This window comes from Tachypleus tridentatus, chromosome 9 (assembly GCF_004210375.1).
Source record: "Tachypleus tridentatus isolate NWPU-2018 chromosome 9, ASM421037v1, whole genome shotgun sequence".
In the NCBI taxonomy this organism is placed as follows: Eukaryota; Metazoa; Arthropoda; class Merostomata; order Xiphosura; family Limulidae; genus Tachypleus; species Tachypleus tridentatus.
In genome coordinates this window covers 102,293,401-102,321,083 of record NC_134833.1, presented here as the reverse complement: position 1 = coordinate 102,321,083, position 27,683 = coordinate 102,293,401, and the positions used below count along the sequence as shown (strand labels likewise).

Sequence of the window (27,683 nt, the reverse complement as noted above, 5' to 3'; positions counted from 1 at the left end):
AACTAGGTATCCAAAAACGCTCCTCATCCTTAGACCTTAAATAAATTCAAAAGAATTAGTGAAAATTCTATGTCATCTAATTGAGCTTTACTCAATAAAGTTGTGGAAATAAAAACCAATGAAAAACAAACGAACAAACACAGATATATAATTTGATTTTGTACAATGATGTTTTTACATTTATTTACAGTGCTTTATATAAAAGTTAATAGGAGTATTTGAGGTTATAAAGAAGGATTTCACATTAAGTTTTAACATTTTTCAAAGCATTTTGAAAGATAAGAAGTTATATATTGTTATTCGTGGGAATTTCGAAATTATTTTCCACTTTGTAAATTACCTATTTTGAATTCCATTAAAATATGTTACAGGACCACATTGTCAACACTTTAAGTTTTAAAATAAATTTTTAAATATCTTTCCGCAACATAAATGCGAACGTGTCGAAGTAATTTACAATATTTCTCATAAGACAATCCAAATATTGTACCCTTGCGCTTATAGTGTGTGCTATTAAAAATAGTGCAAAACGTACAATAGAATCGTATTTTGTACTCATGTATAATAAAATATCTTTAATTAAATTATTAGATAATGTGAATACATGCATTGTACAGTTACGCACTGTGTTTTTCACCACATAAAATTTATAAAGCCAGTTTTCTGGGTTTTGTTCCGCCTATTCAAACATAACATACAGGTAGCCTAACGCAAACCAGTACAAGTACCGCGAAAGAAGTTAAAGGCTTGTCAGTGAACAGAATTGGCGTGGGTTTAGTCACACCCGATGAAAGTAATAGTGGAAAGTTAACCCTTAAGCATAAAAGTGATTAAAATTGTCATTATAGGTAAGATATATTAGTGTTTTTGAAACATTTAATTAATTGTTGTACATTGATAATAAGTTTGAATTTCTTTGTAAATTACTTTTTCAAAAAAGAAGACTTGTTTTGATGTAAATGTGAGCTAGTATTTGTTTTTTACTTTGCTTGAGTTCAAAGACACCTGTAGTACTATCAACACTCGAGTCTATGATTATTTGTTCTGTTACAGTTAGTATAACTTCAAGTTACTGCCGGTACTGGGCCATAACGTTAGGCTTAGGTACGACCACCGCCTAGTCGTTGCATATGACTCATCTTCTATAACTAAGTTACAAAAGTTGGCGAAGAATGATTGGCATTTTACATAATATATGATGTTTCAGTTGTTATATTATTGTAAAACGATAAACACCGTTCTGAATAAGTTTACGTAGGTTTCTCATGCCTTTAAACTTGGGTTAACCTGATATTTGTGTAATTAGTACTACAACGAAAGCGGTAGAGTATTGGCAAGTGAGGCTTGACTCGATTGTTCATTTGGATGTTATATTAAGCCGTTAATTAAAAGTGAGATTAAATAAAACTACATAACGTTATCCACTTCAGCATTAGTCTAGTGTAGCTAGTATAGTATTAATGTAATAGTAAACAAAATTGTACGTTTAAGAAGTGATTTTAACTTTTATGTATTGAAGGTTGCATGCTTTTTATAAGGTAACTTTATGTATAAGTGTATAATTGTTTAATAATTTTCTCAACTGTTGTTTCGACTATAGCAGTGAAAGCATTCAGACTAAAGTAATTACCTTCTGTGGAATATATGTAGTGTGACATTGAACTTGCTGGGCATTCACTTTCAAAGATTCTCATTAGAAAACCTGTGAAAAGATGGTTTGCTCAAAGCTTATATTTCATGTCCTTTTTTTTTTTTTCTTTAGGAAAAAGGTTTTGAATTCCCAAGATCTTAAAGGTTCTGCAGATTTTCTAATAATACTGAGGAAATTTTAATATATAGACCAGTGAAAGTAGGCTTGTAATAAACTTCAGTTCATTCTACCATAATTTTTTTTTCCCTGGAATAAATACATCTAAAAGTGAGAGTTTGTTATGGTTTGAATTTTCCATTGTAAATATAATGTATGGATATTTGTTCTTGAAATATTGAATCATAAGTGTCATCTAACTATATTACACAGCACTAATAAACATAGTTTATTTATTTATTTATAGAGCAGCTTTAAAGTGTCTTAAAGCTGTCTTTTATACATTATACAATTTTATTCAAAGAAAATATCAGTGTGCAAATATTAGTGGTTTCTTCTTTTGATATATTTTTAAAAGGTGACTTATGATTGTGACAATAAACATTATAATCAAACTTCATCTTCAGACAAGTAGAAATGTGCTTTTAACTTAATCTGAACAGTCTCTATTGCAAACTTAAAGAACTTTGATAATGTAATGATTACCTCTGTCTATTTTCATAATGATGACAGCATATAACTTATAGACAACAGGCTGTCCATAGGCTTTCCTTTTGCACCTTTTCTAGAGAAAAACGAAAATTTAAATCTACCATTTATTTTTTAGTAAATTATTTATCCCATTTTAACCCTTTCCATATAGGTCAAAGGCTATGCCATTGCATTCAAAATTTATTAAACTGTAGATTATAATACAAGTTTTAGTGTTATGTTATTTAATTTGAAAGTAAATATTAAAAGAACACTTAAATTTCAATTTTGTTTGTATGTTGATTGCAGCACTGGTTCAAAAGAGAAGGTTTTTATGTCAAAATACCAAATCTGTAGTTTTATATAAATCAGGATCTTAGATCACTGATATTGACAAACTAGAATATAAAATAAGAACCTCCTATCTTTTCTATTTGCTGAGATATTATTCAGGTACTGAATCAAACACAGTGACCCCACTCACCTCTTTCTACTTCTTTAGAATGCTCTCTTGTATAGAATTATGTTTGACATGAATAACCAATTGAAAGCTTAGAATGTCCTTTAATGGCATTCTTAGCCATTTTCAAGTATTACTTCATTTCATTCCTTTTAATACAAATCTTTATACTGGTGAGTCTAGTCTGTTTGAAATTTTGTATATTTTTAGGCCCAAGTGTAGCTTAATTACTAAACTTGTTAAATTATAGTGGAATTCTGTGATATTTATATAGTAATCTATGATTTTTTTGGTTATTTGAAAGGTATATATTAAACTTAAAATAATTTTGTTTCACATTGTTCATTGAAAATTCATTAGGCTTAGCATCCTCCAACAAGCAGTAAATGAGTATAAATGGCATAACAAGGAGAGAGAATTGTTTGCTTTGCTTTAGTTACTGTTCTATATTTTAAGAAAATTAAGTTTAAGAACTTCATTTGTAAAAGGGAAATGTATATAAATATACAATATATAATTGAAATGTAATTGTTCTTTACAAAATACAGGTTTTATATTATTGAATATGATAACATAAGAGTATATGCACTGACTCATTGTAACTTCTGTGTTGTTAGGGGGCATGACTGAAGGATCAATGTAATAAAAATAATAATTATACATAAATGTATAATATATTTAGTCCAATTGTTTTTTGTGTTAATTTGAAGTCCTTTGAGAATGAAAAAGGCATTTATATTCCTAATTTTTATGGTGGTTACAAAATTGGTCAAATCGACCCAGCCTATACAGAAATTTGGTAATGCAAATTACAAGTAAAATATAAAACTAGGAATGATTGATAACTATCACAGTAGTTGGACATAATAAAGATTTTTGCATGTGAAATTTATAAATGTTCTGATGCATAAAAGTATTTTTGATATTACAAGTTGAATAGACAACATGTCAAAAGAAAAACATTCATGAGAAGAACATTGCTAAACACACTGAAGACTTGATAAATAATATTATATATGAAAGCCTTGTAATATTTACTGATAATCTGCTGAATGTTGTGAACAGTGCTTACTAATCTAAAAAGTACAGAATGAATACTATAAGTAGTACAGAATGGTTGAGATTGGTCTCGGGGACCACGTTATGCTGAAAGATTTAAACAATTATTTTCATGGCAAGCAAATTGAATATAATAAACCAGAGTTTTCTTGAACTCTCCAAATGAAATGAATTACAACTTGTAGTTTTCTGACATCAAGCAAAATAAGCTTCATATTTTAAGTGCCAGGGTCTAATTTAAAATTTTAGTTTGGGAATTGGTGATATCATCAAAAAGAGTCTATATGTAGATCCTTAGGAGCTTGTACTCTCCTAATAACATTGATAACAAACTGAAATGAACACTTTTCAGTGTTTCTGGAACAAGGCATTCAACTCAGTGATGTCGAGAAACCCACTTGTTGAGAAATTTATATGCAAAAACGGCTCGTTTGGGTTAAGAAGATATTTTACATAGAAGAGCGAACAACGTTTCGACCTTCTTCGGTCATTGTCAGGTTTACAAAGAAAGAGGTAACTGACCGGAAGCTGACCACATGTTTGAAAGGGGTTGTGTAACTGTGTGTCGAAATGTAGAGGGCGGTATTAGATGTTTGAATATATAATTTTATTTATTTTATTATATTAATATAGGTATAAAGGCATTCCTTTATATTGGTTTATTTTGGGTTTAAGTTGTATAAGTAAGGCTTCTTTAATTTTGCGTTTGTTTATGTTTGTTTCTTTATTTAGTATTTGAGTGTTTTCTATGGTTATGTTGTGTTCATTTGACTTGCAGTGTTCAAAACGTGTGAAGATGACTTTTATGTTCTTTGAATCTGGTTTCCATTTTTCTACTTGTTTCTCAATATAGAAGTCGTGGCAGTTATCACATTGTATTTTATAAATAATGTTGGTGTGGTGTTTGTCAGTGTAGTTTTACATAGTATAGACCTCAGTTTTGTGCCTGGTTTTGAATAAATTTGGTATTAACTGGAATGTCATATTTTGTTACTAATTTTGCCAAATGTTGGTTATTTGTTTGCTGATGTCAGGAATATATGGTATACAGCAGTATGGTTTCGTGGTTTTTTTGATTCGTGAGCTGTATTTACTTTAGTTGGTTGATTTTGCTTTTTGTCTAGGTGTGTGCGTATAATGTTTTCTACGGTTTGTGGAGGAAACTTATTGATGTTGATGAAGTATTGTTTTATTTTGTCTAATTCATCGTTAATTTTATCTGGTGAGCATAGTTTTATGGCTGTGTTTATTTGGTTTCTTAGTATGTTGAGTTTTTGTTTTGTTTCATGTGCTGAGTCCCAAGGAATGTATAGTCCAGTATGGGTGATTTTTCAGTGGATTTCTGTTTTGAATTGTGTGTTGGTTCTTGTAATTTTGAGGTTAAGAAATGATATTTGATTGCTTTCTTCCTGTTCACATGTGAAGTTAATATTGGGATGTATAGAGTTAATGTGATTGAAAAAAATTAAGTATGTATTCTGTAGATTTGAATCCTGCAACCGTGTCATCTACATATCTGTACCAGTATAGTGGTGGATGTAATGCTGTGTTAATTGCTTGTGTTTCAACTTGCGTCATAAAAATATTGGCTAGAACTGGTGATACTGGGTTGCCCATGCTTAGGCCATTTGTTTGTATATAATATTATACAAATTATATATTATATTATATAATATTGTTATAATATTTATAAAATATGTGATAACTGCCACGACTTCTATATTGGAGAAACAAGTAGAAAAATGGAAACCAGATTCAAAGAACATAAAAAGTCACCTTCACACGTTTTCGAAAACTGGAAGTCAAATAAACACAACATAACCATAGAAAACACTCAAATACTAAATAAAGAAACGAACATAAACAAACGCAAAATTAAAGAAGCCTTACTTATACAACAACTTAAACCCAAAATAAACCAATATAAAGGAACGCCTTTATACCTATATTAATATAATAAAATAAATAAAATTATATATTCAAACATCTAATACCGCCCTCTACATTTCGACACACAGTTACACAACCCCTTTCAAACATGTGGTCAGCTTCCGGTCAGTTACCTCTTTCTTTGTGAACCTGACAATGACCGAAGAAGGTCGAAACGTTGTTCGCTCTTCTATGTAAAATATTTTCTTAACCCAAACGAGCCATTTTTTGCATATAAGGCATTCAACTATATTGTTGAAACCAAGTCTCTGAACAGAAGTAGTTTGATAATATTTTTGAATCGAACAAGGAAGGTGGGCCAAGTGGCTTCCTCTCTTTGTTCTTACTTGGAAATCTTAATTTCATAACAGAAGTTATCCTTGGCTTGTACTTTTTTTTTCCATTTTTAGAATGGCTTTTATACTGAAATAGCTGCAGTTATTTATCCTAAAGTCTTTAGTCCTCTAACGTTTTCACAACTTCTTCCATTTAATTGCTTTAGTATTCCGTTTATTGAATTACATCATGTATGAACAATTCAGCTGCAGACCTTATGGAGAAATTTTGTTTTATTTCTCATTTAATTTTTTTTTAAATCTAATATGACAGGTTTCTAATTCTTACATTTTATTTACTTTTATAACAATAAATAAAAATATATATGAAAAACATTTAATAGTTACATATAGACCAGTATTATTTTGCAGTCAGTCTTGGTGGAAGATAAGTTTTTCATAATGTTGTCAGTACTTTGATGTTTTTTGTTTTTTTTTCATTTGCAGTACTCAATTTAGAACAAAATAATAACACAAAATAATTCAATATTCTATAAATATTATAATTTATCATATTTCTGATTAGGCTATAATGGTTTATAAAAAAATCTATTTTGCAAGTAAAGATTGATGAAAATACAGGCAGCACAGTTCAAACCCTGTTATCAGAGTGAGTAAGCAAGAAGTGTTGTAAATTAATCTTTTTTTCTATAGTTACAAATAATCAAACAACAAACCTCAGAGAAAACTACATTTTCTGAAAGATAAGATTTGGTTGGAGTATATGATATGTAGTTTTAACTTGTGGCTCATATCTCAGTAAATCAAGAAGACTGGCGATTAAACCAAGGTTACAGTTTAACAGTATAAATATATATTAATAATCTGTTTTAAAACTCAGTCTTAAATAGGGGTTGAAAGAATATCAAAAACAAAACATGGTTGAAGTAAATGGAACCTTTAGGCCCATCTAGGACATCCTATCCACAAAAGCAAATTCAAAACCAGCCATTATAATTCAAATATTTATCACACTGTCCTATGAACTCCTTTAACTACATTTGAAGGCAACCCATTCCAAACGTCAATTTCCCTTCTCGAAAAATAAGGCTTTCATAGTTGAAGGTGACTCCTACCTTGCCAAAACTTGTATTTGTGTCACTTATCACCTATTCTAACAGTTCTCACCATTAAATAAAAAAAAACTGTATTAACACAATCAATTTTAAATACCTGAATCAGATATCCTCTTAACTAATTTTTTGAAAAGAAACAGAGAGACATTACCCTCTTTCAGTATGGTAGTATTTTCATCTTTGTCATTCTATTAGATCTCTTTTGAACATTTTCCAACAGTTTAATGCTTTTTCTAAAGTAAGGAACCCAAGACTAACCTCAGTACTTCAGATGAGCAATTCATAGAAGAGAAGTTCCACATGATAAAGAAAAATGAAGGTTGAAAATTTACATAATTTGCTTTGAAATTTAAACTTTAATATGAAGATTTGAATTATAAACTATTTTTTATAAATGGGAACTAACAGAATAGAGCAACTGAAGAAACAGATCATCACGTAGTGGTGGATAAATTATTCAAGCCATTTATGTGATGCTCTGTTGCTAATAATGAAATTAATAGAATTTAAGGGTACATTTATAAACATGTATACAACTTAAAAGGTAATTGTCTATATAAATCACAAGTTACTAATTTGCAATAGCAAACAGTTTTGGTTTTATTCATGAATGGATACTGATTTACTGGAAAGGACTCATAGTAGCAGTTACTAAGATGATGTCAGGCATATCTTAATACATGTAAGAATGTTAGATTTAAATTTTAAGAAATAGATAAAAAAATTATCAAAAGTTAGAATATTATTTGGGTTACTGATAACTTGTGATTTCTTTGTGCCCAATTCTGAATATAACAGTATGAAATAGTACAATTTTAAAATTTTAGAAAGACAATCTAGGCTCTAGTTAGCATAATTTTGTTTTTGTAACAGTATAGGTGATTTGAATTAGTTGTTATCAGTAGAGGAAGCTAGTGCTTTACAGGAGTTTAACTTTCAGCATTGGCTCAGTCCCTGGGACTGACTTTATAACCATTTTGTACTTGTAGTTTTCTTGTTATTACTCTTAAATTAGTAAGTGTGCATTCACAAAATTATCAAACTTATCAATACACATTATTACTAGACTTTCATATGTGAGATACCAGATTTTTAAAATAGTCTTAAGTTTTGGTAAGAAGTGTTTTTTTGTTGCCTTTTTTTTCTTTTCATGTGTTGCCTGTTCAACATCCAAAGTAATTTTCATTTCACATTTTAAAATCCTTATGATATCCATATAGTTTTATCAAATGTTTCTTCAGAAGAACAAGACTATATTTTTGTTATTTTCACCAAGATATCTTTTTATGGGCCCAGTTGTTTTGACTGAACTTGTAACCACCATTAAAAAAAAACAAAAAACAAGTGAGTTTTGCTTTTCTCATTCTAGAATGATTAGATTATAACATCAAAATATAAATGTTAGATTAAAAAAACTTAAATCTCATAATGAATTTATATATTTATTATATTAAACTTTTAGCTGTGTGTAATTAATAATACAGAAGTTAGTGGTGAAGAACATGTGCATTGTTACCATATCCAATAATATAAAAGTGGCCCTGTCTCAGCTGTGTTTTAGTAGTCTAGTATTTTATAAAGTACAATCACGTTTCAGTTGTTATACATTGTCTATGTATGTATGTGCATATATATATAATTATGTATTTATAAACATTCATAAACTTATGTTTGTTTAAACATGGTACAGTAAATAAAAATAACACTTCATCAATACCATATAATTCCATTATAATTTATCAAGTTTAGTAACTAAGCTGTATTTCTCTAAAAAAAAAAATGAAGTTTTGAATGGGTTAAATTTAATTTGCTGCACAAAGATTTGTCTTGAAAGAAAGAGAAGACACTTATATTTGATAATGACTTAGAAAATCAATGAGGGGACATTTGGATTTTTCGATTAGTTACTTATATGTTGTGTATATATATAATGGACCATCTCCAAAAAGAGAAAGAGGTCATTGGAACCACTGTTTCATTAAATATAGTTATAGCTCAGCAAGTATTGGTATAAGTTGGATGAGTAGGTTCTGCATGAGTTAACTGATGGTCAACAAAATTGGCATTTTGAGACCTGTCAAAGATGACACTTCAAAAATTTGAATGAATTGGGAATTAAGGTTCAGCCTTATCACCTTCATTCTACCAGACCTTTCTCCTACAGATTTTAATTTTTTCAAGCACTTTGATAACTTTTTGAACAGTAAATGCTTTCAAAACAAGCCAGATGCAGAAGAAGCTTTTAGGGAGTTAACTGACCGTATAAACTCTGATTTCTACAGTAGGAGCATAAACAGCAATGTTGCACACTGGCAGAAGTGTGTTGATGCAAATGGTGCTTATTTTGATTAAAGCATGTTTTACAACACTAGTTTATACTTCTCCCAACTTCGCAGTTCAGAAATGACATTTTGTGGACAACCTAATAGAAACGATAAAAGGTCTTTATTTTGTATTCTGTCTTGTCAGTATATGTAGTTTGAGTTTCTAATTCATACAAAACTGTAGACTTTATATTTTGACATCACAAACATCTAATTTGAACCAGTGTTGCATTCAGTATACCACGTGACACAGAATTGATGTTTAGGTGCATTTTTAATATATTATACATTAATTTCTTAATTAAAAAGTATATGAAAAGGTGAATTATAATTTGCAGCTTGTTACCAAACTTAGTGATTATAAATTAATAAAATAGTAATTGAATACAATTTTGGATGTAGGTCAACAAATGAGATCACGTCTTTGACCTGTAACTTCTCTGGAAGGAATGTATTTTTGGAAGCAACTATTATTTTAAATAAAAATTACAAAACTCAGCTTAATTGGAGAAGCAATATAAGTATCAAACATGGACTGAAATCGTAGCATCCTGTATGTAGTGATAATCAAACTTAATTAGAAATAATTATGAAATTAATGGCTTTGATTAGTTTTGACACCAGCTCATACAGTGTGCTTTTGTGTATTCCATAATCTTGATCATTACCTATTATTGACACATCTACAGCATGTGTAAGCTTATCAAATTAACTGTGAATATATCTGTACATTAAATAGATTTTTATAGTTATGTGAAGGAAATTATTCAAGTTGATGGTGCAAAAAAAGAAAATCTAGATACTACACTTTATGACCAATAAAAGTAAATAAATTACTAAATGTCACTTTGCATTTCATCAAAATTACCCTTTCTTACTATGGAAAGAAAAATAATTATTAAAGTATCCAACATCCTGTGCATTTTGAAGTAATAAAAGTGATATGAAACAATAATCAGTTTTCTAGAGTTGCTTGTCATATTATGTGAGTCCTAATGTGTTTGCATAACATTACCCTTATTGTGCTAGGGAGTTGAAATCTGGGTAAACAATAAAGACAGGGATGATGTTACACATACAGCTATTAGATTTGTATTAGTAAAATGCTTTTTAATAAGCATTTTATAAAGTCACTTGACAGCCATAATTTATGTAAAGCTGTGGTACAATGGTTTGTATGTGAACTACATTTTGATATTGTTTGGTGTTCATAGGTAGTGTGATGCAAACAAAATTTATCTCTTTTGGAAGAGCTCATGACTTTGCTTTCCAATACAAAATATTTGAATTTATGCTTTAAAATTAGGGATTTAATGTTTTCAAGATGGGATATCCTATGTACTTAATGACATTGAGTCACCTAGACACCCAAAAAAATATTTATTGCAAATAAGAATCTATGAATGCAAACATCAGTGGCAAGACATTCATATTCCCTATGCAACAGTGTGTAGCACATATGAAGAAAGATCTTTGGCTGAAAAAATTATGCAAGTCACATATATACAGATTACTTCATCAACAGATTGTTCAGCCATCATAAATTTTAAGCAGAATGAAACAATCAATATCTAATCGCACATAAATTGATATGCTTGGCATCCAGCAATTTATTGCTAAATCTTCAGCATATGAATTTATGTGCAATTAGTCAAAACAGGTGCATGGGAACTTGCATTCTTCTAATGCTAGATGAAGTATTGCAAAAAACATGGAGGTGTGGGGTGATTTGGATGTGACAGTCTTGTGATGGAACCTTTTGAAATTGAAACTATGCTGCAAGGTGACTGTTCTCAGGTAGAGTTTGACCAGACTTGAAGATATGAACTGTAACTAAAATCATTTTAATGTAGTGTACTCAACATCAATATTATTTACCTTATTTATCACAGTTGTATTGTTATAAAATCACTGTTTACTTTTAATAGGAAAATATTCTATTTCAGGACTACTTTGAGGAAAGATGCTGAAATTTATCAGAGGAAAAGGGCACCATGTTAGTGCAGAGAGACAAAAACTTCAGAAGGAATTGTTTTCATACAACAAGGTACGTTATTTATTTTTACATGTAACTACATGCTTCCATGTGTTTTAAGAAACTACATGCTCAATTGACTTGAGAGCAAAATGAAAAGGGCAACATTTAATAGCTAATTTTTCCAACTTATTGCCAAATTCTCTCAAATGCTTAGTGTTAAACAATGAAATATCCTAAAACTATATCTGTGTGCATATGTAATAGGATTTCAGAATGTTGTATGTACACAAATTTTTAACCAGTAAATATACATGCACTGTGGTGATATGATATGGAATTACAATGCCGACCAATGTCCCTATTCTGACATTTACATCACTGCATCCACCTGCCACTATCAAGGCAGGTTATCTTAATTGCAAGGTAATGCCATACATTCCAAACCCTCTCAGATGTTTCCAGTATCAGTGGTTCGGTCACCCGAAGACATCATGTCGTGGTTTCTTGACGTGTGCTTGTTGCGGTGGCAACGTCCATGATGTTTGAGTGTGATACGGACCCTTATTGCATAAATTGCAATGGCTCTTGCCTGTTCTACTTTGTTTCTTGTCCTAAATGGTTGGAAGAAAAAGAGGTGCAGTATTTGAAAATGATTCATAACATTACTTATCCTGAGGCTTGAAAGTTGGTGTCTACCACTTCATCTCGGACGTGTGCTGCTGCACTTTGTTCCACTACTAAAGTGGAAGTGCAGATGAATTTCTCCATGCCTCCAAAATAATTATTCTCAAACCAAATGAAAAGTATTTAGACCCCCATGGTTAAAAAAGTTGATGAATCAAATTCAACACCCATTTCTGTCCCTAACATGCATTCCAGCAAACCCCAATATCCACTTCCTTTGGTGGTTCCAGATACAGGTATTTCCTCAGGTACATCTTCTTCTCCCACCCCAAGATACAAAACAATCATTTGTTCACATCCTGAGTTACTGAAATTCTCTTCTAAATGCGAAGACCTGTCCAATTGACCTGGGGCAAGATCCATGGAGGTCAACAGACCTCACGAATAAAAATAGTAAAGAAAATAGGTGTGGTTGTAAACAGAAGGGCTTTCCACCAAGTTTGCCTACACACAAATAAAAATGGTCACCTTAATACAATGGAACTGTCAAAGTTTGTTCTAATCTGGATGATATCAAATCACTAATTGCTTCCTACCACCCTGTATGTCTTTTCTTATAAGAAACATTTCTGAAACCTTCCGATACAGTCACCTTTTGGCCGTTTTCTTTGTAAAGAAATGACAGGCTGTGTGATGGATGAGTGCACTGAGGAGTGGCATGGTTGGTTGATCAGTGTGTGCCCACCATGTTTCTGCTGCTTGGCACACTTGGAAGCTGCAGCCATACACATTACCTTGAGTCATAACGTTACTGATTGTTCTCTCTACCTGTTGCCTGCAGAGACCTATGATCAATCAGACGTTGATGCTCTCGTTGAACAGTGCCATCTCCCTTTTTAATCCTGGGGAACTTTAATGGATATCATCCCCTCTGGGGAGTGCTGATATTGATAGGAGTCACTCTGTAGTGCATATACTCTCTGATTACAACCTTTTTCTTTTCAATACTGGTTCTTATACTTATTTTCATGCATTTAGTCTGTTCTTTACTGCTATTGATCTCTCAGTTTGCTCCCCTTCACTGTTCTCCCACTTTTCATGGAGAGCTGCAAATAAGCTACAAAGCAGTGATTATTTTCCTATAATTTTGAGAGAGTCTGTCTGTGGTCGATGCCACCTGACCCATGTGTAATGGTGGAAGCTGGATCAAACAAATTGACCCTCATTCCCTGCTTTCATAGAACTTCATCATCCCACTACCAGGTCTGTAAGAACTAATAGAGGATGGTTAATGCTCATCTTGTTTGGTTCCTCAAATTAAACACCATCCTCTCCCCCACCCAGCGTGGGTTCCGATGACAGTGCTCCACCATGGACCACCTGATTTGACTTGAAACATCAATCAGAGAAGCCTTTCTTAAATATACGACTGTGTGACAGCAGTAGCTGACTGTATTATACAGGCAGCTGCTCAGTGTATTCCTAAAACCTCAACAAGTTTTCCATGATATCCTTATCCATGGTGGAATTCTGCTTCTCATATGGCATGGAAGGCTCAAAAATGGGCCTGGGATATGTTTCATAGGTATCCCACACTCTCACACCACATTAGCAGGCCCGTGCACATGCTTGGTCAGTAAGACGTCAAAGTCAGAAGGAATCTTGAATTAGGTTCACAACCAGCATATCTTCTACCACCAGTTCCAAAGTCATATGGGACATGATTCGAAAGGTCAGTGGGTAATATAATTCCATTCCCCTCTCGATCCAGCTCTCTGATGGCCAGGAAGTAGCTGATACCCGGAGCATCGCCAATACTCTAGGTGAAAGCTTTTGCCAGGTATCTAGCACTTCTGCTTTTTCCTCTACCTTCTTAGCCATCAAGACTCGGGTAGATCGATCACCTCTTTCCTGTTGAGCTGATTGTCTCTGATTGTAATTGTCCATTTACACTGGTGGAAGTCAAACAGGCCCTTCATTGGTCTGGCAGTACATCAGTTGGACCTGATGATGTATACTATGAAATGCTGCACCATTTGTTTTCTGCTTCTCTTGCTATTCTTCTGATTGTTTTTAACCGGATCTGGTAGGAGAATGTTTCTCCTGATGGCTGGTGCCACGCTATTGTCGTTTCTTTAAGCCTGAGAATGATCCCAAGATTCCTTCAAAGTACCATCCAATTGCTTTATCGAGCTGTCTCTGTAAGACCTAATAGAGGATGGTTAATGCTCATCTTGTTTTGTTCCTCAAATTAAACACCATCCTCTTCCCCCACCCAGCGTGGGTTCCGATGACAGTGCTCCACAATGGACTACCTGATTTGACTTGAAACATCAATCAGAGAAGCCTTTCTTAAATTACAACATCTTGTATCAATATTCTTTGACATTGAGAAGGCTTAATATATAACTTGGAGGTATGGTATTTTGTGAAACCTTCATTTGCATGGGTTACATGGCTATTTGTCCATTTTTGTTGATTTTTTTTTCTTAATGGACAGGCCATTCCAAGTTCAAATGGGTTCAACTCCTTCCCTTTCTTTTCTACAGGAACTTGGAGTCCCTCAGGGCTGTGTTTGGCTGTCTCGCTTCTGTAAGGATCCGAAAGAGGAAGTTGTCCTAACTAGATTATGCGTTGATCAGTTTCTTTAACTCATTGTTTTCTTTTATCTTGGACTGATGTACCAATGTGTTGTCTGTGTGACACTGAGGTCACAATAGGCCATATTTTAATGTCTTACAATTGTTACGACACCATTTTAGATATGTTTTGTCCCAAAATTTATCCATAACGTTGGATAGTGTCATTGGCGATGGTGAAACTGTCCATCTTCCAAATGTTTTTAGTTTTTTAAAGGCCATTGACTTTTTTAATGCTATTTAAATTTTTAATTCATAAATTATACTTTTTTTTTAATATGATACCTTTTTGTGAATTAATGTACAACTAGTTTGATGTGAAATTAGAAAATGGTCATCAAAGCAAATAACTCAAACCAAGACTGGAAAGGTCCTTTAAAGCTTGTATTACTGTACATTGTCTCTTACTGCTGTAAACTGGATATAAAAATTGGATTTAATGCTAAGTTTTTAATTTAAAAATTAAACTTTGTTTTGCTTCACCTTGGTTCCTTTTTACAAATTTAAAAATTTTACTTTTAACTTATTACTGGATGTTTGGTGCAGATAGCCTAGTTGCTTTGCTCCATCAAATGTTAAACCAACCAACTAACCTTTCCAGACAACACTTCTCTAATGCAGTTGTTTTTTGATCTGTTTGTTTTCCAGGCATGTTGATTTTGGTGGAGTATTCTTTAGATTTCTTTACCATAAGTATTGGTCTCCTGTTCCTTGTCTTGCTTTTAGTATGGGTTATTTCATTCAAGGTTGGAACAACATAATGTCTATCCTTTCCTTCTTCTCTGGGTGATATTTCATCCTTGACACTTCATGTTCAGTCCTTCTAGTAGCTCTTTCCTTGTTGTCTTAGTTGTGGCATCCACAGCATCACCAACTCCAACTTCCTTCTCCATTACCGTTTCAGTTCTCCTAACTAGACTTTGCATTGGTCACAGTTTTTTAACTCATTGTTTTCTTTTATCTGGGAATGATGCACAAATGTGTTGTCTGTCTAACACTTAGATCACAATAAGCCACATTTTACTGTTTTGCTGTTGTTATGACTCTCAACATGTTTTGTTGTCTTTTAGAGGTACTTTTTCAAGTAGACAACCCATGATACGTTCATCTCTCACTACTTGCATCAAATTGCTTCATTCTTAACTTGTGGAAATAAAAACTGTGGTGTATTTATCATGTTTTTAGTTTTTTTGGACTGAATCTTGTTTGTTATTAACATTATCATATGAAAAGTGAACTAAAACTTTAGTTACCAAGAAAGTATTTATGGTATAGTTTGGATATTTGTAAACCACATTTTTCATAAGTCAGTTTGTGCTATTTAATTTCTGTTTTGTATTGCTTAGATATTCATTATTTTAATTTGTCATAAACACATTACCTTGTAGTAGGAATTACCATTCTTAATATTTCATGTATAAAGAAATAAATGACTTAACAAATAGGCATATATTAATTTATTAAGATGCTAAAGAAATGTGATTCTTATAAATTTAGGAATGTAACATTCTGCAGACATTAGGTTTTTGGCTTCTTCAGAGAAAAGTTCATTATATTTCTATAGTATGTTTAGGGTTTTGTTGATTGCTTTTCACAATTAATAGAAATCATGTAGTAAATGTAAAATGATGTTTAACATAGCTGTACCAAAAAAAATGCATTCAATAAATTATTCCTAAATGATTTTCAGTATTAAAATTTATTACATGAGGACAGTCAGTTTGACTTATTAATAAGAGTCTAACAGTTAAGACCTATTTTGATTTTTTTTTTTTTTTTTTTTGTATACAAGTTCCAGGCTTTTGATGCCTACCCTGTCATGAACATGTTATGAGAAACAAACTGCATACCAACAGTCATTAATGTAACTTTCAACCATAGTAATATTAAAGTTAAGTATACATTATACAGCGTAACATTAAAGTTTAATGTTGAAAGTCATGTAGTGTTGATCTGTTTTTATAGCTGTGTCATGGCTATATTCTTGTATGTATTCTCTTTGGTACTGCCATTCCTACATCATCTTGCATTTACAAAATGTTTTTTGTTACTCTTATAGTTATGAGTGGAAAGTATAATTTTTCAAATATTGAAATTGGGATTGATATGCATCAATTAGAGTTGATCTTGTATGTGTAATTCATTGTATTATATATCAGTTAATCTTGAATTATTAAAGAAAAGTTAATATTCACAAATATTTGAAGGTGTTAGTGATTTACTTGTTAATTTACTGTTGAATTAATATAACTCATTTTATAGCTTATTCCTCATGGTTTTACCCACCGACCAAGTGCATTTGCCTGGGACCCAAAATTGAATTTGATAGCTATAGGGACCCGCAGTGGATTCATTAGGATGTATCCTTATTGCTTTGTGTTTAGACAACTGAGTGAGATATGAAATTAATAGTAATGCATGTCCATTATTGTTACAGGTGTATACTTTTTAAAAAGTTACAGTTTACCATTAGTTTGTGCTTGTTTGTGAAATAGGATTTTTGTGACATCAAACATTATATCATAAATTGCATTTTATCACAAATGTTTCTAACTTTGCTTATATTTTACTTATTTTAAAGCTCAAACTCTTTAAATTGGTAAATTATAAAAATGGATTTGAAACAGGCCATGGTTATTAAAATTTGCAAATTGATCATCTGAAATAAGACACGCTATGTCATCACCTTATGTACAAGTACACTCAGAATAGAAAGTTGTATTAAAATATTTCTTATTTTTATCATTTCTGAATTATTGTCCACTATAGAAAAGATACAGTTTACTGTTTCTAAATGCTTGGTGTTTAAAAACTATTAAGGTTTCTAAACTAAATTATTTGACTTGTTCATTTATGTTTCACAAGCTACTGACACAAAATATTGTGAATTTTATAATTTAATGCTAAAGTTCTAACTGATAAATTTAAATTTTAACTATTACTTTTACAGCTACTCTTTGTTTTTTGTTATTGTAACATGGCAGACATGGTACCTCATTAACACATGATTTACATAGAGATCAGATAATACAAAACTCAGAGAAAAGGGTAGTTTTCAGTAGTATTGTGCCCAGTGGTAAAGCTATCCTACAAAATTTGTTTACATTTATTCTGTTAAACATGTGGTAACAGTTGGTTTGATTTGATATTGCACATTAAAACATTAAATAAAATAAAAAATACAGTAATTTTTAAGTGAATAATATATGGTTCCTAGAATTAATATTTTCAATATTAGTGTTTAAGTGCAAATTCCAATGCATACTTGACTAGCTAACATTGTTGCAAATAGTTTTACTCATTAAATGGGGTTTTACACAACCGAGTTACTGATTTGGCTGATAGAACTGCTAAGAGTTAAAGTAAACAAATTCAGTTTTATTATTAACTGTAGTAAAATAGTTATTATGATTGCATTATATAGCCACCAAAGTTATATTTATTGGTGTTGAATATACATGTACATACGACCAATTTGCTCCTGCGAAAGTTGAGTGTTGTATTCACTGTTGACAGTATTGCCATAGCCCATAGTTGCCAATTTTTACAAATGGAATATAAATCAAATCTTGACCATCCTTTTAAAATTCTATAAGTTATACATTTCTTGCATATTTTCAAAATCTTTGTTAATACTGTAACACCTTATACTAGATGTCACTTTTAATAAAGCTTTAATAACATGGGCCTGTGATAGTTTTATTTTTGTGGAAATTTTACATGTTCTATAGTAACGTATATATGAATCCATTCTTAATGCTCAGTTGATTCAATTGAAGGAAGTGTACAAAAATCTCAAACTTAAGAGGTCAAATACAAACAAATCATCCAGTTATAAAATGTTTCCATAATTTTTATATGAATAGGGCAGCAGAGCATGAAATCACCACTAAATAAGTAATTGCTATGCAGAGTCACCCTGATACCATGAGTAAAAGACATTGAATGTAAAGTTTCTGTTGTCACAAAGAAAGTCCTATAACCTCCATAAGACTGGTCTTGATGGATAATTTTTTTAAAATGCCTTAAACAAATATGGCAACTATTCAAGTACTTACATGGCACTCTTTGGTTGCTGTTCATGGGAAATCCATGCTTACAAGAAAGAATATACCCAACAATACATACATAATGAGGAAATAGTTGACTCGCCAGAGTGTTTCAGTACAGTTTCTCTGCTCTGAGCTGTCTTCAACTCTAGTGATTGAAAGGTGGGAAGAAGTGGTCTAGTTTGCCAGAGAATTATGTTGCAAAACTGTTTGACTATCTATTGGTGAACCATCTATCTAGGATCTTGGTATAGTATGTGTGCTGACTGTATTTTGTCATACATGCACTGAATACTGGAAATGGTGTGCACTCTGCAAAAGTGGCAAAAATCTATTTAGTGCATCAACTACATGCCCACTACTGGTAGAATAAAGTCCAGGTAATTAAGCTGAACCATTTTTTTACAAGAACGACACATGGTCCATTGTTGAGCTGTGCATACAACACAAGTATTAATATACCATTCTGTTTACTTGTTTGGCCTTTCAGGGTTGGACAGCATTTGAATACAATTGAGAGAGTTTCAGTGATTATAATATGAATAAACTGAAAGGTAGTTACTATTCAAACTATCATTCTGACTATTATTTTCAAAGGCACAAGAAGATATAGGGGTATAATTAAGGTACTATTTTCTTGTTAATTCAAGAATGAAGTAATTTTTAGTTTTTTTTTGTACTCACTACAATGACTAAAACCTCAATGCTCATTATATGGTGGAATAATTTCCTCTTGGAATGGCTATTTTTAAGTTACAGAAGTAGTATTCACTTTTGCTTGCAAGAGTAATTCCTCAAGTTCTTAATGGTTTTTCCTTGTTTGGGCTAGAAAATTTTAGTTTTGTTTTACTTTAACTTTACGGCACATCACTCTTGAAACACTAAAGTAATCTAAGAACCAAATACATAACATCCCCATCCTGAACACTTCGGATATGGTTTGTCATACCGAACAAGACCTTTAATTTAACCTGCAATACAATGTTATCAATAAGAATCTTTGTAAACCAGCAAAAAAATAAAGCATCATCTTCCAGTTCTGGGCTAACAGCTTGCACAGGTAATGCTAGGTTATTCACTGAGTTAAACATATACATAGGTAATTAACTTAATCATTTACCCAGTTTGAATAGTTCTTGGGGTGTGATAACCTCTTGTTAGACACAAACGTAATGGTTCGGGAAGTTAAGATGTAGACCATGACAAAGATTTTAACTTTCATTGGTTTTTTGAGTTCAATTGTTGCCAAAAGACCTTGAGGGTAGTTGGAAACCTTAAACAAAAGCACCCTGTAACTTAGTGTTTGGATTTATTTTTATTCATAACATTTTAGTGCAGGTGTATTTGATTAAGAGATTGAGATTAGCATGAGGTATCTAACCTTAAACTGTTAAACCTGCTCTACAGAATTGCCAAACATGGTTATAGGCTTGGTCATACTTATCTTTTCTTACAGCTGGCTGGCATGTTGTATTATTTATTAAACTTGTATCACCAAGTTTTGACATTTTTTTCATCATTAAAGTGACCTGCTGAATTAGAAGGATAATGTGGTGTATTAGAAATTAGAGCAAAGCTAGTAGTTTTGGAATATAGTGTTGAGAAAGCTAGAACACTCAGATTTTCAGTAGTATTGCATTTTTGAAGTTAGTAGATTCAACTTCACTTTTGTTTTCTTGTTCATACCCTGCATACAGGATAACTGTACGTACGGAGAGAAAGAGAAAAAGTTTTAATACATTTCACCAGTCAGTGTCTTTTTGCAGCAGACCTTACACACAAGTTTCTTTTTTTATTATTATTAAAGTTTCTGTTATTTTTCCTCTAATTTTCAAGTGAATCAAATGCAGTTTCAAATCTTATAAGCAAATCTGATGAATTTTGTTTTATTTTAGTTATATCATGGTTTTAAGTATACTTTACAGTATTATCATGTAAACAAACACCAATCCATTTTGCAAAATATCAATGACAAGTTTTTTTTTTTAAGTGATAAGCAAGTAACTTGTAATATTTTATATTTTGGTCAGCACCACGTAGTGCACATTGTTGGCAACGTTGCGTAGAAGAAAGTAATAATTTGTCATGAATATGTTATACATGTAATTGAATGACCCTTACATTAAGTTATTAGATATGGTTTTCCAGGAGTTGAATTCTATGGACAGCATGAAGAAGGATGCTCTGTCACCAAACTGTTTTTCATCCCCAATCAGGCAAGAAAAGTGTATTTTTATTTTAATGAAAAATATTATTGCATCAATATATTTCAAATGTGTAAATCCTTAAATATGTTGAATAACATTATTCATCTGCTGCAGTAAAATGTCTATGGTGGAAATGTAAATATGTTTAAGTAAGAAAGTATATTTAGTCGCATACTGTTTGTAACCAGTGTTTCAATTAAATGGTCATCTGTAAAAAGAATTTTTGGGGGTTGTTGTTCCAATATACATTTTAATTCTTGAGTGAGAGGTGAAATAATCTATACTGTCAAAAAATAATGTATGCTGATTTTTAGGATTCTTATTAGTTTATATAGTGATAACACCTTGTTTGAGAATTAGTAAGTGAAGTCTAGAAGATATTTTACTTATTTCCATCTGTTATTTTTCATTTTTCATCTTAAAATGTTTACTAACACAAATTTGTGGTTAATTTTAGGGTCGTCTTATTAGTTTATGTGATGATAATTCTCTTCATTTGTGGGAAATCAACACTAATAATGGAGAGTCTTATTTGGCAGAAGTGAAGTCTTGCTCATTAGAAGGAAGGTAAGGAAAGATTGTGTTGTTGAATGGATGTAGTGTGGCACACATGCACTCTTGTTACCTTAGCCAATAATATAAAACTTTTAGCCTTTACAAAGTGATATGCCTTGACTGTATGTTAGTAGTCGTATTTTGTAAATTTCAGTTATTATACATTATATATGTGTACAGATTATTACTCTTTAGAAATTAAGTTATTAAACTTGTTATTCTTGCAATGTAGAACAGTAAGTGAAGTCAAGAAAGCAGTTGTCTCTTCTACTCACAGCTCTTGTACTCAGTTACTGCTTGATGTAGGTTGCTAAGCCTTTTAACACTTTGCACATGCAGGATGTGAAACAAAAAATTTTTCTTAGATTTTTATATATACAGTTGAATATATTTCTTTTTCTTTGAAATCTTGGTTTGAAAGAACAAGATGAGATCCTGATATTTTAAATGTCTATGAATTTGGAACTTTTGATTGGTTACTCGCATGTTGTATATTGAAGTGTGTGTGTGTGTGTGTTTAAGGTACCATTTCCAAAAATATAAAAATGTGAGTGGGACTACTGAGTTTGATTGAATACGTGAGATCTCGGTACATATGAAAGAAGTGAGCATCTTGTTTTATATTCTGTCTTTCCAGTATCAGTAATATGAGTCCCTAATTCAAATGAAACTATAGACTTTGTATCTTGACATTACAGCATCTAATTTGAACCAGTGCTACATTCAACATACATGACACACACAATTTTTTTTATCATTTGCTTTTAAATTAAAAATTGAGTGATGTATGATACTAAAACTGAATTGTACCAAACTTGTTGACATAAATTCATGAAATAGTAATTCAGTATAATTTTGAATGCAAGTCAACAAACACAATAACATGGCCTCTCACCAGTGACATGTTTGGAAAGGGTTAGTCAATTCATTCAGAATAAATGTTAACACCATTTGCATGAAAAGAATTTTTAAAATCTCAACATTCATTAACTTTAATATTTTGGATGAAATTTATGGAGGTACTTCACAAATGATTTTTCAAAATGGAGAAATGTTCAAAGTGCCCAGGCTGGAAAAGGTTTAAGTAATGTCTTAAACATTTGGATAGAGGAGAGCTGTTATATAATGTATAGATGCATGTAGAAATTCAAAGTATTAACTTTGTGTCTGATTATGTTTAACTATGAAATAAGGAATTACAAAAAGAATTAGCATCAAATTTAATTAGCAAAATAGTCCCAATAAGAGATTTGAGGATCTTTTACAGCAGTGCATACTTCATATTGTATTTTCATGCTGCAAATGAGGTAATGTTGGAAAGAAACAAATTTTAACCTTGTATGAGGGCACGTGAGCTTTTGGAGAGTTGTTGGAGGTGCCTTATGAATGGAAATCTGTCTCTGTGGAGCAACAAAGGAGTATTTTAGAAGGGTTAAGAGCTAGTGAACTTGTTACCTAGTCCATGAAGGCAGTATCTTCTCTTTCAAATTATTGATTCTTTAACTGATTCCTATGTGGACATATGTTATTGTCTAATGAAAATTAATTAGAGCCAACAATGCCTCTGAAAAGAAAAGGATGGAATAAAAACACTAACCTGAGCACTTTCGTATATGTATATATGAGGGGGAGGTATCAAGTTTTCCAGGAAATACTTATTTCTCTTTGTACTGTTTTAAGCATTTCATTTTCGGTACAATGAAGCCAATGGTGAGAGTTATATGAAAAGATGTTGGGGATATTTGAAGTTAGAAATGTGTTCAAGTAAAATAAAGGTGACACCTGGAGACTGTTGAAGATGTTATACTAAGCAATTTATAAACACAGGTATGAAAAATTGTCTTAAACAAATAGTAAGTTTTAGGAAATTCAGCTTTCATATTACATGAAAAATAAGCAAAGAATAGAATAGAATTATTTTTCTGACAGAGATTATGTCAGTAAACTCCTTCTATATATACCACTCGTTTTGATTACACCACTACTCCCAGTTTGCCCCTGAAGAAGAAAGGTCCACCTTTCAAAAGTGCTCGGGTTATAGTTTTTATTTCATCTCTATTATTATTGAACCTACATGTTTTTCAACATCAAAAAAGAATAATATACTTTGTATCACATCACAGACCAGTTAAGAATCTTCATTCAAAGATGTGGAAGTCTATGCAAGCTTTGATCATGATGCTTATCTGAACCAGGACAAACACTCCTGTAATGAATCTGTTCCATGGTGCTTGAGGGATAATATTTAGTTTCATGTTCCCTCCAGGTCAGTCTTCATTAATGATCAATTGTCAAGCAGAATTGTTACTTGTCCAGGAGGAGAACATGAAACCAACCTTCTTAATTCTATTCCAAATATTGGCCTGTTTCTGGGAGGATGTTAGCAGACAGCTCTTGTATTACTTGGCACACTGTAATGGTCCTGTAGCTACTGACATTTGGAGCCAAATAATGATCACCTGGAGATATTGTCATCCAAGGAAGGATCTACTTCACATCATCTGATGTTGTTTCCGGAGCCTAGATAGCATGTTTCTAGAAACATAGACTTATTACAACCTCAGTTTGCCTGTGGGCATTTTTGCTCTTTTAGTCCTTCTTCACACTTTTATAATGAATCTTCACAGGTTAATTTGACAGCAGACAAAAATGCAATAAAGAGAGTGGGATTTGAGCCTATTTTTATGAAGTATCTGATTAGCATGTTTTCATATTATGTGATGATCAACTGTAGCTTTTTACATGAAATTTAATTTTTTAATTATAATGAAGCAGAAAGTGAAATATAAAGTTCTGAAAGTAGTTAGTGTTAAAAAAAAAAAGGTATATTCTGTATCTTTGGATACCAGTGTACTTTTGTCAAGTACATGCTTGTATTTCAGTCTTGATGGTAATCTTTCTCTAGTTGAACATAGATTCTATTCCATTTTACCAATTTTACGGTTCTCATATTTTTCTGTTTCTGGTAAATCTCTGTTATGAAACTAGGTAATGATTGTACTTTTAAATAAACAATATTATGCTCCTGTCTTTATGTTCTTTTTTTTAAAGTGATAATTCTTTTTTAGAGTGGACTGACTTTATAAATTATCTAATTAAATGATGATCTTAATTTGGTTGTGATGAAAAGTTTTTTTTCCCCCCTCTTTTGGTTGCTTTTAAATTTACCTTAGTATTTTTTCTTTTGTAGTTGGTTGGTGATCCTAATTTGTTAGTCAAATGGTAATCCTGATTCATATTTGACGTCTCAGATTATGCTTGCTTGGTAATAAATAAAATAATGCAGAATGATAATTTTCTGTGTGCATTAATTTGTGTGTGATTGTTTCAATCTCACCGGGTATTCTTTCTTGATGAGTGGTTATGCAGGTTTAACTTGAATGATTATGCTTGTTTTCAACAGGTAGTGACCAGTTTCATGTTTTGCAAAATGCTGATCCAACTTCAGTTTAGTTAGGTGGTTATTCTACTATATTTTTATAGCCAGTTGGTTATATTGCATCATTCTAGATATGTTGTGTTTATATTGTTTCTTTGCAGCATTATTACTCAAATGGGATCTGTAATTTGGTCTGGAGTGAAGTTAGTGATTCCTCTTAAACTCCTGAAATGATGATTCCATCTGTTTAGTTTAAGTGATATTGCTTTACTGTAGCTACTTTTATGGTTAAATTGCATTTGAATGCATGGATTGATATTAATGCGAGTTTAATAGCACAAAGTAGATATACATTCGGGCTAGTTGTTGACATGACATACTAATCTAACAGAGCTAGTGGCTTAATACCGAGTATCTTTTGTATCTTTTTTTGTAAATACAGTTATGTGAAAAAGTTAGGACACCCTATGAAAGCCTGTGTATTTTTGTAACATTTTTGGATATATAGATATTTAATCTCAATTTTAACAATAGTGAGAGATTATAGAAATATAACTAAACAATTAAAACTGGAGAAAAGACTTTTCAAGATCTTTTGTAAACGTAATTCTACAAAAATGCATATTCTAACTGAGGGAAAAGTTAGGACACCCCTACATTTATTCCCACTTAAAATGGCTCAACTCACACACAGGTGTATCACACCAGGTACACATGATTAGAAGATCGTTACTCAGCATCTTGAATGAAGCTTGCCCTATTTAAACCTCAGACATTTAGTTTGGTGTGCTCCTGACTGTTGAAGTGAGAGTGAGCAACATGGTGAGAGCAAAAGAGCTATCCGAGTCTTTCAGAAAGAAAATTGTAGCAGCTTATGAGTCTGGTAAGGGATTTAAAAAGATCCCAAAAGACTTTGAAATTGGCCATTCCACTGTTTGGAAAATAGTCAACAAGTGAGGGCTTTCAAAACAACTGCCAACATGCCCAGGTCTTTCTGATTGTAGAGGCATGCACTTTCACATCAACAGTAGCCAGAGCCTGCTGTAGTGCCTGTGATGACATATTAGGGTGTTTGGAGACCTCTTTAAGCATCTTGCAGTCTGCTTTCGGGGGTGAACTTGCTTGGACGACGGCAAGATGCTTAAAGAGGTCTCCAAACACCCTAATATGTCATCACAGGCACTACAGCAGGCTCTGGCTACTGTTGATGTGAAAGTGCATGCCTCTACAATCAGAAAGAGATTGCACAAGTTCAACATGCATGGGAAGTGTGCAAGGAGGAAACCTTTGCTCTCTAAGAGAAACATCAAGGCCAGACTGAAGTTTGCCACAGAGAATGTAGACAAAGACCAAGACTTCTGGTATAATGTTCTTTGGACAGATGAGTCCAAAATTGAATTATTTGGACACCAGAACAGAGGATATGTTTGGCATAAACCAACTACAGCATTCCAGGAAAAGAACCTCATACCAGCTGTGAAGCGTGGAGGTGGAAGTGTCATGGTTTGAAGCTGCTTTGCTGCAGCAGGACCTGGACAGCTCACAATCCTAGAATCCACCATGAATTCTATTGTGTATCAAAGGGTGCTTAAGGATCATGTGAGACCAGCTGTATGAAAATTAAAGCTGAAGCAGAACTGGACCCTGCAACACGACAATGACCCAAAACATATCGGTAAATCCATCAAGGACTGGCTGAAAACTAAGAAATGGAGAGTCAAAGCCCAGATCTTAATCCTATTGAGATGCTGTGGGGTGACTTGAAATGGGGGCCGTACATGCAAGAAACCCCTCAAACATCTCGCAGCTGAAAGAATTCTGCATTGAGGAGTGGGGCAAACTTTCTTCAGACCGATGTCAGAAACTGGTGGATGGCTACAAAAAGCATCTCACTGCAGTTATTTTAGCCAAAGGAGGTAACACTAGCTATTAGGGTGTGGGGTGTCCTAACTTTTTCCTCAGTTAGAATATGCATTTTTGTAGAATTACATTTACAGAAGATCTTAGTCTTTTCTTCAGTTTTAATTGTTTAGTTATATTCCTATAGGCTATAATCTCTCAGTATTGTTGAAATTGAGATTAAATATCTATATATCCAAAAATGTTACACAAACACACAGGCTTTCATAGGGTGTCCTAACTTTATCACATGACTATATATTCACCCACTTTATTTTGTTTTCTCATGGCTAAAGGGTTGGATATTAATTTCTCAAACTCTTCACGGTAAAATTGTTTATTTCCAAAATTGGAAAACAGTTTAATAACTATTAAGGTTTTCTTTTTTTTGCTGAATGACATGAGTACATTCTTCAGTTTGTTCTTTTGAATATGAAAATTGTGGCATCCTTTCAAAGTAACTTTGGATATATGTATATTATCTGTAGTATTTACTCTATTTAAATGATGTGTGTATTCTCTTGTAACTAAGAGAATATTGTAATTCTTTCTGTATGTAGCATTATATTTTGTGCTCTGTGTTCTTACTGCTGTTTTAGCTTTCTCTGTTTTAAGATAAATGCACATGGATAAAGATCTTTATTAGCAAGAGTGGTTACAGCACAGGCCAGGTCTTTGTAACAGCAAAACATACGTTAGATTGTGTGTGTATGACTAATAACCATGATTTTGCTTCCTGTAATGTTGATTATGAGTTCATTTTATTGGGAACAATGAGTATATATATCTTTTCTGAACAAATGTTATTATGGATTAAAATTTATTTCTTTAATTGTTAGAAATGACATCTGGATAAAGTCTTAGTATATACTACAATCTTGCTTTGTCTTTA

General features: G+C 32.1%; 1 protein-coding gene across 4 annotated transcripts in view; it reads left to right on the top strand.

Moving 5' to 3' along the window:
• The first annotated feature begins 514 nt into the window (after window positions 1-514).
• Window positions 515-27,683, top strand: part of LOC143225910 (lethal(2) giant larvae protein homolog 1-like) — a 71,219-nt gene continuing 44,050 nt past the window's right edge. For 3 of the 4 annotated variants that reach the window (XM_076456110.1, XM_076456108.1, XM_076456106.1), the window contains exons 1-5: window positions 515-848; window positions 11,408-11,508; window positions 16,965-17,062; window positions 20,886-20,967; window positions 21,416-21,525. In XM_076456110.1, the coding sequence (XP_076312225.1) occupies window positions 11,425-11,508; window positions 16,965-17,062; window positions 20,886-20,967; window positions 21,416-21,525 (374 nt within the window). In that variant the 5' untranslated portion in view covers window positions 515-848; window positions 11,408-11,424. Of the gene's footprint in view, window positions 849-1,315; window positions 1,338-11,407; window positions 11,509-16,964; window positions 17,063-20,885; window positions 20,968-21,415; window positions 21,526-27,683 lie in introns of those variants that run through there. The other variant, XM_076456107.1, reaches the window with a different exon arrangement.